Source organism: Anarrhichthys ocellatus, unplaced genomic scaffold, assembly GCF_004355925.1.
Source record: "Anarrhichthys ocellatus isolate YVR2014 unplaced genomic scaffold, GSC_Weel_1.0 scaffold12, whole genome shotgun sequence".
Lineage (NCBI taxonomy): Eukaryota > Metazoa > Chordata > Actinopteri > Perciformes > Anarhichadidae > Anarrhichthys > Anarrhichthys ocellatus.
Genome location: NW_022280042.1, coordinates 6,200,533 through 6,217,493, shown reverse-complemented (window position 1 = coordinate 6,217,493; position 16,961 = coordinate 6,200,533). Strand labels below are relative to the sequence as shown.

The 16,961-nt window shown below is 44.6% G+C and overlaps 1 protein-coding gene across 5 annotated transcripts in view; it reads left to right on the top strand.

Annotated features, from left to right (window-relative positions):
• The window catches only part of atp11a (ATPase phospholipid transporting 11A), a 28,666-nt gene that overhangs the window by 10,477 nt on the left and 1,228 nt on the right, over positions 1 to 16,961 (top strand). Inside the window, exons 2-32 of one of the 5 annotated variants that reach the window (XM_031852038.1) lie at positions 2,994 to 3,116; positions 3,447 to 3,536; positions 3,637 to 3,717; positions 3,811 to 3,918; positions 4,061 to 4,189; positions 4,297 to 4,400; positions 4,495 to 4,542; positions 4,823 to 4,887; positions 5,177 to 5,258; positions 5,652 to 5,802; positions 5,878 to 6,075; positions 6,161 to 6,274; positions 6,545 to 6,604; positions 6,701 to 6,867; positions 7,032 to 7,103; positions 7,291 to 7,364; positions 7,465 to 7,568; positions 7,675 to 7,856; positions 8,148 to 8,399; positions 8,514 to 8,691; positions 8,850 to 8,952; positions 9,076 to 9,221; positions 9,457 to 9,516; positions 9,627 to 9,754; positions 9,983 to 10,118; positions 11,034 to 11,057; positions 12,146 to 12,211; positions 12,331 to 12,434; positions 12,560 to 12,725; positions 13,477 to 13,570; positions 14,720 to 14,805. In XM_031852038.1, the coding sequence (XP_031707898.1) occupies positions 2,994 to 3,116; positions 3,447 to 3,536; positions 3,637 to 3,717; positions 3,811 to 3,918; positions 4,061 to 4,189; positions 4,297 to 4,400; positions 4,495 to 4,542; positions 4,823 to 4,887; positions 5,177 to 5,258; positions 5,652 to 5,802; positions 5,878 to 6,075; positions 6,161 to 6,274; positions 6,545 to 6,604; positions 6,701 to 6,867; positions 7,032 to 7,103; positions 7,291 to 7,364; positions 7,465 to 7,568; positions 7,675 to 7,856; positions 8,148 to 8,399; positions 8,514 to 8,691; positions 8,850 to 8,952; positions 9,076 to 9,221; positions 9,457 to 9,516; positions 9,627 to 9,754; positions 9,983 to 10,118; positions 11,034 to 11,057; positions 12,146 to 12,211; positions 12,331 to 12,434; positions 12,560 to 12,725; positions 13,477 to 13,554 (3,393 nt within the window). In that variant the 3' untranslated portion in view covers positions 13,555 to 13,570; positions 14,720 to 14,805. Of the gene's footprint in view, positions 1 to 2,993; positions 3,117 to 3,446; positions 3,537 to 3,636; positions 3,718 to 3,810; positions 3,919 to 4,060; positions 4,190 to 4,296; positions 4,401 to 4,494; positions 4,543 to 4,822; positions 4,888 to 5,176; positions 5,259 to 5,651; positions 5,803 to 5,877; positions 6,076 to 6,160; positions 6,275 to 6,544; positions 6,605 to 6,700; positions 6,868 to 7,031; positions 7,104 to 7,290; positions 7,365 to 7,464; positions 7,569 to 7,674; positions 7,857 to 8,147; positions 8,400 to 8,513; positions 8,692 to 8,849; positions 8,953 to 9,075; positions 9,222 to 9,456; positions 9,517 to 9,626; positions 9,755 to 9,982; positions 10,119 to 11,033; positions 11,058 to 12,145; positions 12,212 to 12,330; positions 12,435 to 12,559; positions 12,726 to 13,476; positions 13,855 to 14,719 lie in introns of those variants that run through there. The other 4 variants (XM_031852035.1, XM_031852037.1, XM_031852036.1 and 1 more) reach the window with 4 other exon arrangements.

Genomic DNA, 16,961 nt, shown 5'->3' with positions numbered 1-16,961 from the left:
GTGTGTGTGTGTGTGTGTGTGTGTGTGTGTGTGTGTGTGTGTGTGTGAGTGTGTTGCAGTGATTCCTCCTTCCTGCTGGCAGTTTTCTGTAAATGTTATCTTTACTTGCCAGGCATCGTACAGCAATAACTACAGTTTTTGCAGAGACAGAACCGTTTTGACAGTTTCAATTGAAAGATTTCCCCCAAAAATAGTTTCACATATCTTCTGATGTATGTATGTTATGGTTTATATGGTCAATCTGGGAGTCGTGTGTAATAATGGGGTTTTAATGGATGCATCTGTGTTCGCCCGGCTGTGGAAACAAACATGAGCCTCATCAAATAGAAAAGGGAAAGTTTAGAGGATGTCTTCAAAGTTTTCTGTGCGTCTTTGATCAGGACGGCATCTCTGTGTCTCTGGTGGGTCGGGTGGCAGTTTGGGGTGGGGGGGGGGTGGCCAGCTGCTTGTTTCAGGAAGTGTGTGTGTGTGTGTGTGTGAGTGGGTGAGTCCAGCTCTTCCTGTTTACAAAACGCTCCTCTGTTCCTGATCACAGTGGGGCTTCAGTTTCTGGCTCTGTAATGCTGTGTTCAGGTGTTGTGGGAATAATCGGTGTCATTTTGAAAGCACCAAATTATTTGACACATTTTAAGTACACATTTTATATAGTAAGGCAATTTTGACATTGGAGTCGGTTAAAAAGATGTTACGCATTTTAAAACAGCATTCAAAGTGTTAGTTTCACTTCTTTAAAACACCATGAGTCCTCTGTGCACCTGCTTGTACATTCAGGCTCTCAAACTTTAAACGTCCTACCTCTAAAATTACCACAGCTGTATTGTTCTCACATGTATACCGTCAGTAAAGACATACAGAAAACACACACACCACACACCACACAGTCCACAAAAAGAACATGAGTCTGCTGGTCTAAATGTATCCTGTGGACCAGTGACTACAGAGGTAACATTCATTGTTCTTACCTGCTCTCATACGTGTGTGTGTGTGTGATCCCTGAAAGGCTCCCTGTGCTTTCTACTAATGTGGCTTTAAGGAAAATGGATGTGGGTGCAGAGTGGGACAGACAGAAACAAAGCCTGCGAGCTCTCTCCATCCCTCTCTCCCGACCACAAATGTTTCCCTTCCAACTATAAATACGCCCCCGAAACCTGCCGCGTCCTGTAACACGAAACGCCGCCAAAAGTGATTATCAAGCTCCAGAATAGCCCAAAGTCTCCCGTTACATCCAGGCGGCTGAAAGGCCCGGGCAGTTTTTATTTTATAAGCCGTGCTTTTATTTTGTGAAGATGCTGTTTTATTTGATTAGAAACAGAGAGGCTTTCATATAAAAAGCTTGAATCCGGATGAAAGCTAAACGTAATCGATCGGAGAGAGGTTGTCTGCTTAGAGGCCATCCAGGTTGTGGTGAGAGACGGAGAGGGAAGAGGTGAGAAAACCAATAAAGCTGCATTACGGATCAAAATGGAAGAGATGAGCAGAAGAGATTGTCAGTCAGTGATCAACACACGTATGTCACATTGGATTATACCTCACAGCCTTTACAGGCCGACTAATTATCAGGCTAACGAGCTCCCAATAATTAGTAGCATCTCCATAATGTACAGTATATTCATCGTACATTGATCTTGTGTGCTCCTGTACCTTTACGGCTCGGTTCATGTGCAGGCGACTAACGGGAAGAGGAGAGAGAGAAGAGGAGGAACAATAACACTGTGCGGGCCACAGAGTTGGCAAGCTAACTGATATTCCTCTCCTCAGTCAGTTAGTAAGAACCCTCTCTGATGTGATGGATGTGATGTTGGTTCAGTGTCCAGACAGCATCAATACTGGCCTTCTAAAAGGTAAAGAAGAGGGCAGTGAAGACAGGGAAGTACGGATGATACACTGTGTGTATGACTTAAATAAATACATTTCTATCCGTGTGTCATTTCCTCTTTATTCCATAAATAGTTGGAGGTCACAGGCTATAAATAGCTCTCCATCTTAAACAAGGTAATCTTAGAGCTGTGTGTGTGTGTGTGGGTGTGGGTGTGAAGGGCAGACGGAGAGAGTGTGTAGAAACTGGGCCATGCAGCCCCCTTGACACTCAATCTCATTCACCAGCCACAGATTACTGTCACCTCTCATTAGCCCGTGTGTGTGTGTGTGTGTGCTTGTAGACAGACTATTTGGGGATGAATTAAACGACTTTCGTTGGACATTTGTAGAAAATGTTTCATGGCTGAGAGAGAGCGAGGCGACGGAGGGAGATGATTAGGTGTGTTTGGAGTTCAGCTCCTCATTCTGGTCACCTGCAGTTCAAAATGACCAGGTGCTTAAAGATGGCCGCGGCCTGTTGTGACAAGAAAGCCCTCTGGACGGGGTTCCATCTGTCTTGAAGTCATTTCTTGTCCACAGACAATTGAGGAAAATACCCAGATTCAATGGGCTGCATGGAGATGGTACTAGTGTGTGATTCCAGGACAAGTTCAGTCCTGCCTGAAATACTTGAAGCTCAAATAGCTCACTTGCATGTTTCAGTATTAGTGTATAGAATACCTCACTAACATTAGTTCTTGTTTAAATAATCTGTCATATTGTGGAGATACTTCAGCAGCGGCAGGAAAATGAGAGCTAAAAACAAAGAGATGTCAAACGACGAAACGCTTTCAGGTGTCTCACTCAGTCCGTGTGTGTGTGTGTGCGCGGGAACGTGTGCGTGTGCGTGTGTGTGCGTGTGCGTGTGTGTGTAATCTGCATTCCAGTCTGAGTCACATGCAGGCCAGTGTATCCGTGGCAACAAAAGCTCTCATTCACAGAGGAGAAGTTACTCATTCATTCTGTCTCTCTGTAAACGTCTGCTTCAGTGTGTCAACATTCTGTTATCAGTGTGGAGGAGTGTATTGATTGCATAGGTCCGTCACACATTTACTCATCTCCCATGAAGACCTAGTTGAATGTAAGAGTCACCCGCTGACCCTGAATATACCTTCTAACTACCCCCCCCCCCGCAGTGTGTTGGTGAGGAGAACTGGGTGGACAACAGGACGATTTACATCGGACACAAGGAGCCTCCTCCAGGAGCGGAGGCCTTCATACAGCAGAGATTCCCCGACAACAGAATAGTCTCCTCCAAGGTCAGCGAAAGCACGGGAAAGATCAAAACACACAAGTAGCAAAGCACGTAGTGTGAGGGAGTTATTCTTGGTAATAGGACACGGTTATTGGACAGAGTGGATGTTGTATTTTAAAGATAATGGGACTCTCTCAACATCTTAATCAGTCAGTGGTCTATTGACAATCTTGTTCTGTCTTTCCAGTTTTTAAAAAGGTCTTCATGGCTCTAAATATAGATGAATGTTTGTTCTGTGATACTGGGTTTATGTAAAGTCTACTCATGGTAAAATCAATTCAACAGCATCTTATCCTCTAATTTATTCCGACCCTTATTGTCTCATGTCTTCCAGTACACATTTTGGAACTTCGTCCCGAAGAATATGTTCGAGCAGTTCAGGAGAGTCGCCAACTTCTACTTTCTCATCATATTTCTGGTCCAGGTAAACGCTTTGTTCTTTTTTACTTTGATATCAATCTCAGACATTTAAAATGTATCTTCCCACTGCTTTTGTTTCTAAATGTCTCTGCGTGTCCCTCCAGCTGATCATCGACACTCCCACCAGTCCCATCACCAGCGGGCTGCCGCTCTTCTTTGTCATCACCGTCACCGCCATCAAACAGGTGAGACCCGGAGTGTTTTCACGACCGCTTTGATTGACGCAATTCCACCACAGCAGCCTTTACGTACTGCTCCTCTGCGTCTCTCTCCGCCAGGGCTACGAGGACTGGTTGAGACACAAAGCGGACAACTCTGTCAACCAGTGTCCCGTCCACGTGGTGCAGCACGGGAAAGTAGTCCGCAAACAAAGTCGCAAGCTCAGGGTACGTGGTGTGCCACGGGATAAATCACTCTCACTCCATCTAGAGCTTTGGTGCATTTGTTTTACTGGCCCATGCCGAGGGATTTGAGAGCAATTCAGACTTAAATTAGAAATAAGACGCCTCTCCTCTGTCTGCGTCTCAGGTTGGCGATGTCGTCTCGGTGAAAGAAAATGAGACTTTTCCCTGCGACCTCATCCTTCTTTCTTCCTCTCGAGATGACGGGACCTGCTTTGTTACTACAGCCAGTCTGGACGGAGAGAGCAGCCACAAGGTGTGTACAGTGTGTGTGTTAATGCACTTCATCCAACCTGAATTTTACGTCCTTCGAGTTAAGGCGGACAGTTTTCATTGCGAAGGTCTCCGTTCTCTCCTCTCTAGACATACTATGCGGTTCAGGACACGAGGGCTTACAACACTGAGAAGGAGGTGGGCTCCATCCACGCTACCATAGAATGTGAACAACCGCAGCCGGACCTGTACAAGTCAGTACAACACACAAACACACACACACACCTGGAAAACACTTGACAAATGTCTGAAACATGTCTTCTTTCCTGTTACGTCTCTCCTACACAGATTTGTGGGCCGTATCAACGTCTACATGGACAATGAGCCGGTGGCCAGGTACTGTTATTTTGATTTGAAGACATTCTGAATTTTGCATTTTTTATTATAATAAATGGTTGGATTCTGTTACTTTTCCCTGAGTTCTTTTGTGTCAAAATGTGTCTCTAAATTAGTTTGAATTAGTTTCTTTTTACATTTGTCCTTGAGCAGGGGCGTAGTTTAAATGACTTTGTTATTAGGTGGCAAACATCTACAAGGAGGAAAAGAATACAGCTGCAGCACTTTCACAATAAGAGCGATCAAACGGTGTAACAATGAGCTGTTGTCTGTTTTTCAGGCCGCTAGGATCAGAAAACCTGCTGCTCAGAGGAGCCACGCTCAAGAACACTGAGTACATCTATGGTAATAGCACATGAAATACACTAATATGCCAGAAATAAAAGAAATATTCATCTATGAGTGACCAAACTAGCTTTTTCCAGAGCTTTCAACTGATTCTCACTGTCTTCAGATGGAGTTAGCTCAGTTGTCTTCAATTGAAGCATGGAACGTCGGCAGTCGTGTTTGCAAACTCGATACGCTAACGAAGACTGCTAGATGCGATTGAAAGCACGGGAAAAATCCAGCAATAGCACCTTGTTAAGATGTTGTTTAGTCAAAGAGTGAACATTCCTCTCTGCCTCCTTTTCAGCGGTGGCCATCTACACCGGTATGGAAACCAAGATGGCTCTCAACTACCAGTCCAAGTCTCAGAAACGGTCTGCAGTGGAAAAGTAGGCTTTCACATATACATATTATAAACTTGTAAAGGTTACCACTCATATCTTTTTCCCAACCATCTCTTCACTGACTGAGAGTCCTTGTGTTGCACTGACTGGATCACTTCCCTTCCATCTGGCATCTTGTATCCAGATGGCTTGTAGATATGAATGACTGGAGGTGGATTACATTTACACTTGGCAACAGTGTGGGCCTGATTAATCCTTGGAATTGCATTTGTCTTCCTTTTGCCAAAATGGACTTGGCTCTGAGTAAATGCCTGTTATCTATTCTGACAAGAGCAGCGTGTTACAATCTAATCCAGTCTCTTTCATGTGCCAGATTTCCGTGTATGGACTAGAGGTATTCTTTGTGTTAATGTGGCCTCTTGTTGTCTCCCTCTGCAGGTCGATGAATGCCTACCTGATGGTCTACCTGTGCATCCTCATCAGCAAGGCGCTCATCAACACGGTGCTGAAATATGTGTGGCAGGCCGACCCCAACAGAGACGAGCCCTGGTACAACGACAGGACAGAAGCAGAGCGACAGAGACACATCGTGAGTCTGTTAATTATAATCCCTCAATTTAAAAAACAATTCTTCATCCCCTCTTAACCTTCTCCTCTTCCTCAGATGATCAGGGCGTTCACAGACTTCTTGGCCTTCATGGTTCTGTTCAACTACATCATCCCAGTCTCCATGTACGTCACTGTGGAGATGCAGAAGTTCCTGGGCTCCTATTTCATCATGTGGGACGATGAGATGTTCGACGAGGAGCTGGGGGAGCGAGCCGTGGTCAACACGTCGGACCTGAACGAGGAGCTGGGGCAGGTAGCGAAGAACACCTGGAACAGAAACGCAGAGAAGTCACGTAGAGACTTATCCGGCTGTAACTCGTATCTCGCTCTCTGTTCAGGTGGAGTATGTGTTCACAGACAAGACAGGGACTCTGACGGAGAACAACATGGAGTTCATCGAGTGCTGTGTGGACGGACACGTCTATGTACCTCACGCTATCTGTAACGGACAGGTAACAGCCCGATGGATCTTTGTGATTATTTATTTGCGCGCATATCTTTATTTTTTCTCACCACTCACATTACGACAAACATTGTTTTCTCACTCTTTTTTATGATATTAGCACATGTTTGAAATAGAGACTCATTTTGCCTCAAAGAAAACTTGTCATCTTGTATCAATTATTCCTATTGATGCTCTTTGATCCACGTTTTTCATTCATGTGGTTTTGCACATGTCCTCGCTTATTTAAATGTACTTCAGTTGTGTTTTTGTGTACTAGGTGATGCCTGGTGCAACAAGTATGGACATGATTGACACATCGCCAGGTCCTGGGGCTAGGGTGAGCATAGCCTCAGTCGTGAGTGTATTTGTGTGTGTGTGTGTGTGTGTGTGTGTGTGTTCGTGAGGGTAACACTGTGTTGTCCGTCCTCCGCAGGAGCACGAGGAGCTGTTTTTCCGGGCGCTGTGTTTGTGTCACACGGTGCAGGTGAAGGAGGAGGAGACGGTGGACGGGATCAAGCAAGGCATCCACCAGGGCAAGTCCACTTCCTTCTACATCTCCTCATCGCCAGACGAGGTGGCGCTGGTGGAGGGCATGAAGAGGTGGAGCACACACACACGCACACACACACACACAATATCAGTGATAATCAGACTTTTGAATTGCATTGAATCTGCGCACACATAGCACATTTAGAAACATTTCGTCTTTTACATTAAGTAATGTCACCCAAATTCAAACAATGGTGCTTTGTTTTGTGCCGCAGACTCGGTTTCACCTATCTAAGACTGAAAGACAGTCAGATGGAGATCTTGAACAGGGAGGATGAGATTGAGAGGTGAGTGTGTCCCTTTAGGACAATGTTGTTTATCGTATCAGCTAAGATAAAGCTGATCATAATCCGATCCTTCTTTTATTGCACTCTACTGTTTTTTGTCATTTCAGCCTGCTAGTGTCACTGCTCACCTTAGTTTTAACTTGACCACAGGATCATTTTAATGTTGGTGTGTTTTATTTTTTTTTAGGTTTCAGCTGCTGGAGGTTTTGACATTCGACTCAGTCAGACGGAGGATGAGCGTCATTGTCAGGTCCAGCACTGGTAATACACGTCAAACTGTGAATATGCACGTGTATGATTAGGTTTATGTCCATGGATTCTTTCACACACTTCTTTTTTTTGCTTCTGTGCATGTGAGCAGGGGAGCTCTATCTGTTCTGTAAAGGTGCAGACTCCTCCATCTTCCCCAGGGTTGTATCAGGCAAGGTGGATCAGGTCAAAGCTCGGGTGGAGCACAACGCAGTGGTGAGAGCACACACACACACACACACTATAATTTACTACTGTAGATACTGTTGATTATTCTTTGATGTCCCAGCCTCACCCAGTTTGACTCCCTCCTCTCCTCCAGGAGGGTCTGAGGACACTCTGTGTGGCCTATCGACCTCTGAGTCCCGAGCAGTACCAGGAGGTTTGCCACCTGCTGAACGGGGCCAAGCTGGCACTACAGGACCGAGACAAACGACTGGCCGAGGCCTACGACATCATCGAGAAAGACTTGATACTGCTGGGAGCAACTGCTGTGGAGGACAGGTAGAGGATCTCTTTTACATTTTGCTGCTTGTTATATAGAAACCTAGTCTATTATATCCACCACGGTTGCCCTTTTTGGATCTAAATGTCTGCACCTCAAAGCACTAACTCTTTATTCTGTGCGTGCTGTTGCCTTGACATGTGCTGCCCCACTTCTGAGAGTGAAGACAAGAGGCAGTTCAACCCTCCGATCGCACACTTGATACTGTTGATTTTATCTCCTAATGCGTACTTATAGATCACTAAAATGTTCTCTTTCTTTGTCTGTTTTCCTACTGTCCTGCACGCCAGGCTCCAGGAAAAAGCTGCAGACACCATTGAGTCCCTCCACCAGGCGGGTATGAAGGTGTGGGTGCTGACCGGTGACAAGATGGAGACGGCGGCCGCAACCTGCTACGCCAGTAAGCTGTTTCGCCGCAACACCCAGATCCTGGAGCTCACCACCAAACGCACCGAGGAGCAGAGCCTTCACGACGTCCTGTTTGACCTGAGCAGGACGGTGCTGAGGCAGCACGGAGGCATGACCAGGGAGTCCTTCTCTGGGTGAGACAACAACCTGTTACATGCTTTAAATACTTTAAAATGAGAAGAAGCTGTATAGCATTTTTCTGGTCCCTTCTTTAAGTCCTGTATTTGACAGGTCTTCTGTTTGTCCAGTTTATCAGGTGACTGTACTGACTACGGTCTGATCATCGATGGGGCCACCCTCTCTGCGGTGATGAGGCCCGCCCAGGAGGACTCCAACTCAGGGAACTACAAAGAGATCTTCCTAGAAATCTGCCGCAACTGCAGCGCCGTGCTCTGCTGTCGAATGGCGCCGCTCCAGAAAGCCCAGGTACAAAGACACAGGCGTCAATCTGAACGAGTAGGACCGTTTTCACTCATATCATTCAGACTTTAATCTTAAATGAAATATAAGCGATGCTTTGTGGTGATCTGCTAAGCTGCTGTAAGGAGTTAAAGGTCTGATGTCTCTTTCCTCGTATTTTCTAGATCGTGAAGCTGATCAAAGCCTCCAAGGAGCACCCGATCACGCTGGCCATTGGAGACGGAGCAAACGACGTCAGCATGATCCTAGAGGCCCACGTGGGCATCGGTTAGTACTCTGACACTTTTTGTCCGTCCTGCTAACAAACTAACGCGCTACATCCCCGTGAAAGTCAGCACCTTAACCTCACTCACCTCATGTGTGCAATGTATCCTTTATGTGCGTCTCAAGGCATCATGGGTAAGGAGGGTCGTCAGGCGGCGAGGAACAGCGACTACGCCATCCCGAAGTTCAAACACCTCAAGAAGATCCTGCTCGTCCATGGACACTATTACTACATACGCATCTCTGAGCTCGTGCAATACTTCTTCTACAAGGTAGTGTGTCTGCTCATTTCATGTATGTGTGTAAATATATCTCAATTGACTTTCTTTCTTGAATTCAACTTAAACTAAGTTGAATTCTATCCATCCTATAATCGTTTAAGTTGCATGTTTTTAATGTCCGCAAGCTTTAGCAAGAACTTGCGACAAACAAACACTTTTAATCAGTTTGACAACTGCTAACCTGCTTCCTGCATTTATCTCTCATTTGTTTTCCTTCTTTTCCCAGAATGTCTGTTTCATCTTCCCCCAGTTCCTCTACCAGTTCTTCTGTGGCTTCTCACAACAGGTATGTACACACACACACACACACACACACACACACACACACACTTACAAGTACACAAAATAAACATAAGAAGTCAAATAATGCTTAATGCTCTCTGCTCGTCTCCACAGCCACTGTACGATACAGCTTACTTGACTCTGTACAACATCAGCTTCACCTCGCTGCCCATTCTGCTCTACAGTCTCATCGAGCAGCACATTAACATGGACATCCTGAGAAGGGACCCGTCTCTCTATCGGTCAGTGTCGTTAGGCTCAGGTCATTTAGTATTTCAGTGTTCATAAGGCGCCTACATCAGCAATGTATTCATGAATTATTGCATTTGAAAGCTAAATCTAATTCGAATATTTTACGACAGTCATTTCTGGTTACGGTCCTCCCAAAGGCAGCTGATGTGGTATTGATTCAAATGTGAGGTCGTCAACATGAGTCATACTGTCTACTATCATCTCGTGTTTGTCTTCAGAGATATTGCTAAGAACTCGTTGCTGCGCTGGCCCATCTTCATATATTGGACTATCCTGGGAGTGTACGACGCCTTCGTGATGTTCTTCGGGTGCTACTTCCTGTTTGACAACACCACCTTCACCAGCAACGGACAGGTAACATCCACGTGTCAAAGTTCGGCTCCTTATGTTCAGTCTTGGACAAGAGAACATCTACAGGCTGCTTAGTGACGACATCATTTTTACAGTTTTTGCACCTAATTATTTTTAGTCCAGTTTGTAAGAGAAACCCATGAATGTTATATGTTTTAATTGACATCAAATTGTGGGCTGCATGCTTTAATATAACATATTTAGTTTTTGATTAAGTACTATTATGATTTGTCGTGATGCAGTTCTCTACAAAACACATCGATCACATCTAATTTGCTGCTTGTCGTTTGGCTTTTTCAGTATCTTTAAGATGTTTTAAGTTTATTAATACATAGAAACAAAGAACATTGTTCTTTGTGGTTTGAATCTCAGCTTATTCTCACCTTTGTCATCACACAGGTTCAATGTGTTTTAACTGAAAGACACAGAATTGCTTTGAAAGTGGATTTCTTAGTGTGAAGCATCTGATAGATTCATTTTTAGCTTTTAGATTTTGTGTTGTCATTTTAACTCAGAACTTAAAGAGGTCTAACTTGTAGGTTAGTCAATTAGAAATAAATGAGTTAATAAAAAGACGGTGCAGGTGGACTTACACCTGTTGTTATGAACTTTAAAAGATGATAAACGTTCTCCCATTCACATCCAAGAAGCGACAGCATGGCGGGTTTCCATCTCTCTCTGTGTTTCTCTACTTGTTTCTGTTCATTTTCGAGCAGCGTTGCTCTCACAGTGACCACTGCTTTGAGTTGCTTTGTTTCACTTGTTTTATGCATTGGAATTTTATTCTTCTCCAGCCACAAAACTGTTGTTTCTTTTCTTATGATTTCCTTCTTCTGGCCTTCTCCTCTTCGCTCTCTCTTCCTCTTCCTCTTACCTTTGTGTTGCTTTTTCTTTTTTGCTTCTCTTTCCTCCTCCCAGCTAATGACAACCAACACACAGATGGTAAGCCTGTCCCTGTCTCTCTGTCATCTCTCCCTAGTTTCAGTTTCCAATTTCCTGTTTGGTCCCGTCTCACAGCCTGATACTAAACCTCTCGTCCTCCATCCACCGTTCATCTCACGTTAGTGCTTGCTGTAGGCGTTTGTGTAGTGACCCATGCTCATGTGTCCAGGTGTTAATGTAGCGATCCAACGCTGTACAGTGTGTGTGTGTGTGTGTGTGTGTGTGTGTGTGTGTGTGTGTGTGTGTGTGTTAAAAGCAGGGGATAAATGAATGGAGAGAAAGAGTTGCACTCCTACGTCCATTACATGCCATTTGAGACATTTGGTCATCTTTCTAATCTAATTGTCCCTTTAGAGCAGAAGAACATTGTCACATTTGCCATCAGGACTATTTATAGGCTTATTTGTAAAGAAATAACGGAGAGTGGTCGTTTCTTATATATTTACAGAAAGTAAAAGGAAATTAGGTACATTTGCGTATGTCAACAGCTGCACAGCAAAACACCAGAACAATGAAAAGCACTTTTAACAGATCAGTGTTGTAAGGTTCCGTGAGAAGCGAAGTCCAGGACCAATCCAGTGCCTCACTGTTATCATATCTCTGTAATTCTGCTTTTAATGACAGCAATCCAAACATGTTTTAGTGTCTTCCGTTGGTACTTTGGATAGCTTATAATGGGACCACAGTCTGGGGTTACAAAGTAACTTATAAAGTCTGTTCATCAGTCGTAACTGATTTCATTTATCACCATCACATCATCATTACAACCACCACATATTCAGGTGGCTTTGAAAAGCTTCATTTTGTATCTCTTCATGCTCGTCGTAATTTATTGATGCATCACATCTCTAATTCTTTCTCCCGGATTTCCCACCCATCAGGAATCTGACAATCTATTCTTCACCTGACTGTTGCCGTCTGAGCACCCTGCCATCTGTTTGATTGATTGATTCCTTATTGAGTACCTGCACTTCAGTTTATCTGTGTCCCATATCAACACCAGGCCCGTAGAGTCACCTCGAATATGATTTGACTTAACAAGAACAGAAGTCGGCGTCACTAACAGCATCTGTTGTTTGCCTCTGCAGATGTTTGGAAACTGGACATTTGGGACGCTCGTCTTCACTGTGCTGGTCTTCACTGTTACATTCAAGGTAACCACACACGCACATTCAGTCCGCACAGTGTCTGCACTCACTGGTATCATTAGAGTGAGCTGTGGCGTTTGACAGGTGGAAGGTTTGCTCTCTCAGCTCTCCCCTCTCTCCTGTAGTTGGCTCTAGATACTCATTACTGGACTTGGATCAACCATTTTGTCATCTGGGGCTCGCTGATTTTCTTTGTGGTCTTCTCTCTGCTGTGGGGAGGAATCATCTGGTAAGCTAATGTAGATAGATAATGTCGGCACGATTTAATGTAACAGCCTGACACCTAATAAGCTACTGAGAAAAAAATACATTTATTTTCTGTATTTCGCTGCCTCCTCTCCTCTCTCCTCACAGGCCCTTCCTCAACTACCAGAGGATGTACTATGTGTTCATGCAGATGTTGTCCAGTGGTCCGGCCTGGCTCAGCATAATCCTTCTGATAACAGCCAGTCTGCTGCCAGACGTGGTGAAGAAGGTCATCTGCAGGACGCTGTGGCCCACCACGACTGAACGCATACAGGTGGGTGCATACTCGTACATATTTTTAAATCTAAACCTCTATTTGTCAAATGAATTACATTGTTTTGGGAATAATTACTAATCAAATCTTTTCCTTCAAGCTCAGGTAAAACAGCACCCTCTGCATGTCATGTTTCATAAATCAATTTAGCACATTTACCTCTAAACTTTGCAAAGAACTAGACGTTGGCAACACTGAAAGTGGTATAAATTCAATTCAATATCTAATTAAAGCTTTGTAGACACACGTATAATACTGTTTATTAACTGTGTGTGTGTGCGTGAAATGTCTAACTGGTGACTGTGGGTCAGCAGATGTACGCTGGCTTTGGCTACGTCCCTACTCTGTTGGATGTAAGTCAGTAAGCCGGTCTGTCGGTCCGTGTGCAGTGCTCCTTTATCTCTTAATTTAAAAAAAAAAAGAGACTCAAAATAAATTTGGATTGCCATCAACTCTGGTTTGTAGTCTGTGTGTAGCCTGTTAAATAGGTTTGAACTTCTTCCTTCATGTCTTAACCTGCTCCTTTCTCTTCATCTTCCTTATGACTGTGGTGGTGGAGAGCTAATGACCAGCCTCCTCAACCCTCTCCAGATATGGCTTTACGTTCCCACGTCTGTAAATGTGAACTTTCACGTGGCATTTTGAAAAGATCTCCAGAGCTTTAACTCTCCCTCCTCCCTCTTCCTTCTGTCCTCTGACTTCCTGGTTCCTCCCTTCGTCCTCTCCTCCCTCTGGTTCTCCTCCGTGGCAGACTAAGCGTCGGTGCCTCGCCTCCGAGCCCTCCACCATCTTTATGCTGTCTCAGACCTCCAGCAGAATGAGTTTCTAACCCAGCCCTCCCAGAGGTGACCCTCTGCCTTCCCTCCTGTCTGTAACCTGTAAACAATCCTCTCTTTATTCCTTTTTTTTGTATCCTCTTACTTTCTCCCTGCTGCTGTTCTGCATGAAGCGACTCTTTTGTTAGTGATCGCATGCCAGTGATGATGTTAGACTGTGTGTGTTTTAATGTTGTATGCGTGTGTGTGTGTGTGTGTCCACAGCGTGTGAAGGATAATAGAGGGTCTGAGAGGGCCCTGACCTACCAGAGCTCTGTCACCTTACTAGATGGAATAGCTGTCACAGAAGGCTAGAGGGCTTCGGCACGGTAAAGCACACACCCTGCTACTGTGTGTGTGTGTGTAATGGTAACGGCGGGTGATGTTAACATCCTGCAGTGATGGGGTTTACTTTGCCGTGGTGAGAAGTTTCACAAATTTGAGAGTTTTCCCTGACTAACACATGGGTGGAGTGTGAGCGTGCATGAGGGTCTTGAAAGTTCGGTGATCTAATAATCCTCCAGGTATCGACTAAAGCGCTCGCATCCTGTTGGGTGATTGTTTACACGGAGCTCTGGCGCCCTCTAGTGACACATTCCGAACACACAGTCGGACTGAACATTCATACATGTTTATCCGTCATGTTTCCATCTGCATGGTTGTTTTTGCCTCTTTTTATGCTGCTGTATGGCGTTCCAGTATTTATTTATGTGTACTTCATTTGCTCTGGCTGCATTGTGTCTGAACAGGTTGGACAGGATATTATCATCACAGCTGGCCTATTAGATTAATGCACTTTATTAATTAAATCATACAAATAATTGAATTGTTTGCTGACGCAGGTTCAGGTTACTGACAGAGGAAAGCCTCTTGCTTTTTGCAGTAGCTCATTTGGCCTTTGTCCCGCCTCCAGCCATAACCTCCTTTAATCTCTTCTCCTCCTATATCACTGAAGATAGTATTCTATACTGTAGCACAGATTTCCATTCATTAAAACTAAGGCCAAACCATGAAGAACTAGAAGACTAAAGGTACACAAATGTATCTACAGTTTGATTTCTGGCCAGCTGGGATAACAATGTCTCCTCCATGAATCTCCTCCATTGGCCCTCTACAGTAAACATGTATACTTCTCTGTTTTCACTTTGTTGTCTCCTTTTCCTCCCTCTCTACACACAGAATGCTGATAAACTCTACGAGGGCCAGCTGTCCGAGTTCACCCCCCTGGCGTCCCTCCACGCCCCGTCCAAGGCTGGCAGCCTCCGGCGAGGCTCGGGCAACCAAAGGAACTCCCCGAACCCTCGAAGGTCTGAACCCTTTACCAAGAAAATCATGTTCACACGCTGGCAAAGAACGCCAGACTACAGCACCTTCGCCCCCCTCCTCCGATTCGCCGATGGCTCCCGCCACTCGAAGCAGGGGCACGCCTACGGCGGGGCGGGGCCAGAGACCTCAGTCTAGTTTATTTCTGTCTGGTGTTTTTTTACTTCTATTCTGATATCAGATACAATAGCATCCATTTGGAGTTGAACTCAACGAAGGGATAATTTAACAGGTCACTGGAAAGTAAAGTTACACAAAAAGTAACTCAAACTAATTTATTTATGTTCCTGGAGTCGAATAACTGACTACGATGCTAATAGCAGGTAATCCATCTCTGAGGGGTTACACTGAAAGTGAACTTCACAACTGCTCTCAAGTCAGCAGCCAAGTATGGCACAAAGCACGATGGGACGGCTCTGGGAGGGACTCCATCCGCAGGGGCCTCGCTCGCCGCCACAACGTGCAAAGGGCTCAGCGTACTGATGTCACAACAAAACAGACTCCAGAGCTTTGATATCTTAAAAAGAAATATGGGCACTGGCCCTTTACGCCTGCCTGCCTTTGATAGCTGGCAGTGTACTTTACTCCATGTTAAAGGATTTATATGACTTTTTAAAGAACATTAATGATGTGTTGTGATTGCGCTGCTGATGAAGACCGTAACAGCGCTTTAGCCAGCTCGAGCTTTCTCTGACCAAACATTTCCTTTTTCTTCATTCCTTCCATCTCTCTCTTTCTCGTTCTGCCTCTTTTCAGGACTAACTGGTGTTGCCTGTGTGCAAACATATTATCCCGAAATACTCCCTAGGACTCTCTACGACATTGTAAGGAGGGCTGCAGTAGAGCAGTAGCGCCTAAGTGTTGGAGGAGTGGATCTAAAATGGTCTTTTTATCGTCTTAGTAAAAACTTAATGAAAGACCCACTTTAGCTGCACATCCAACACTTGAGCTTTCAAACTCCCATGTAGCTAGTCTGGAGTGATTAGTGGAAGAGATGTGTGTTCGCTAGCGGTTGTGTTAGTTTGTTGCATATATCTCTGCAGGATCCCTCTCTGTCTTGTTGTCTTTGAAGCACTTTAACTGTAGACCTTCCTCTTACATGTATCTATAGTGCTGTACACAGAGCTCTTCATGGTAGAAGCGGCTGACGGCTTCCCAGCTGTTTCTCCACGCCTTAATGTCACCTTGTAAATACCACATTCTCTTGACCTTTTACCAAAGAAACAAAAATACAATTTGGCGCCCTTTAGACATCGACTGCTGGATATAATGTAGCGCTAAGTGTGTGAGCTATAGGTCAACGTACACACTCGCGGTTCTGTAAAACACAAAATGAAAGTGGCCAGCAGAAAGAATATGAAAGTTAGTATGATGGTAGAAAAATACAGCTCTCTAAATTAGATGTTAGATGACTGTTTTCACTTACTTGCATTCACTTTCCTCAAAGCACCTTAAAAGTGATCACGCAAAGCGTGTCCTTGTTGAGATGATCTTAACACAACAAAAGGATTCTATCCAGTGCCCCAGACTGCTTGATGCCTTAAATGAAAGCACAGTTTCTCTGAGATTTGGTATCGATCTTCTCACCTGATTGTTTGATGGAAAGCAAATAAGCGTATCACTCCAAATGTCAAACTATTTGAGGTTGGTACAGCTAAGATATAAAAGGAAACTTTATGCACCCATAGAGTGCATAAATATCTACAAGTCTAATGAGATTCTCTCCCTTGAAAAGGGTCGTCTCTGAATTCTGTCTCACACTTTCCTGCTTCAACATTTAACCTCTCTGTCTTTCTTTCTAGCTGTCTCTCTCACTCTCTCTCTCTCATTCTCCCTGTGCTGAAGTGATGCTGACGTGGGAGTTATCCTACCTCTGTGAGAGCCGCCTCCACCCGCCTGACCATGCTCTTCCTGTGTCCCCCTCTGCATCTTCTCGGCCATCCATCTATCCATCTATCATTGTGAGACAGAGTAGAAAATATGTTTTTTTTTTATCGTACTTCTCTGAACCAAAGCCTTGTTGCTGCTTGAGATACTTTTAGCTGCTTTACATTAGGTGCCTTGTGGTAGTCTCTCTCTCTCTCTCTCTCTGCTGAAC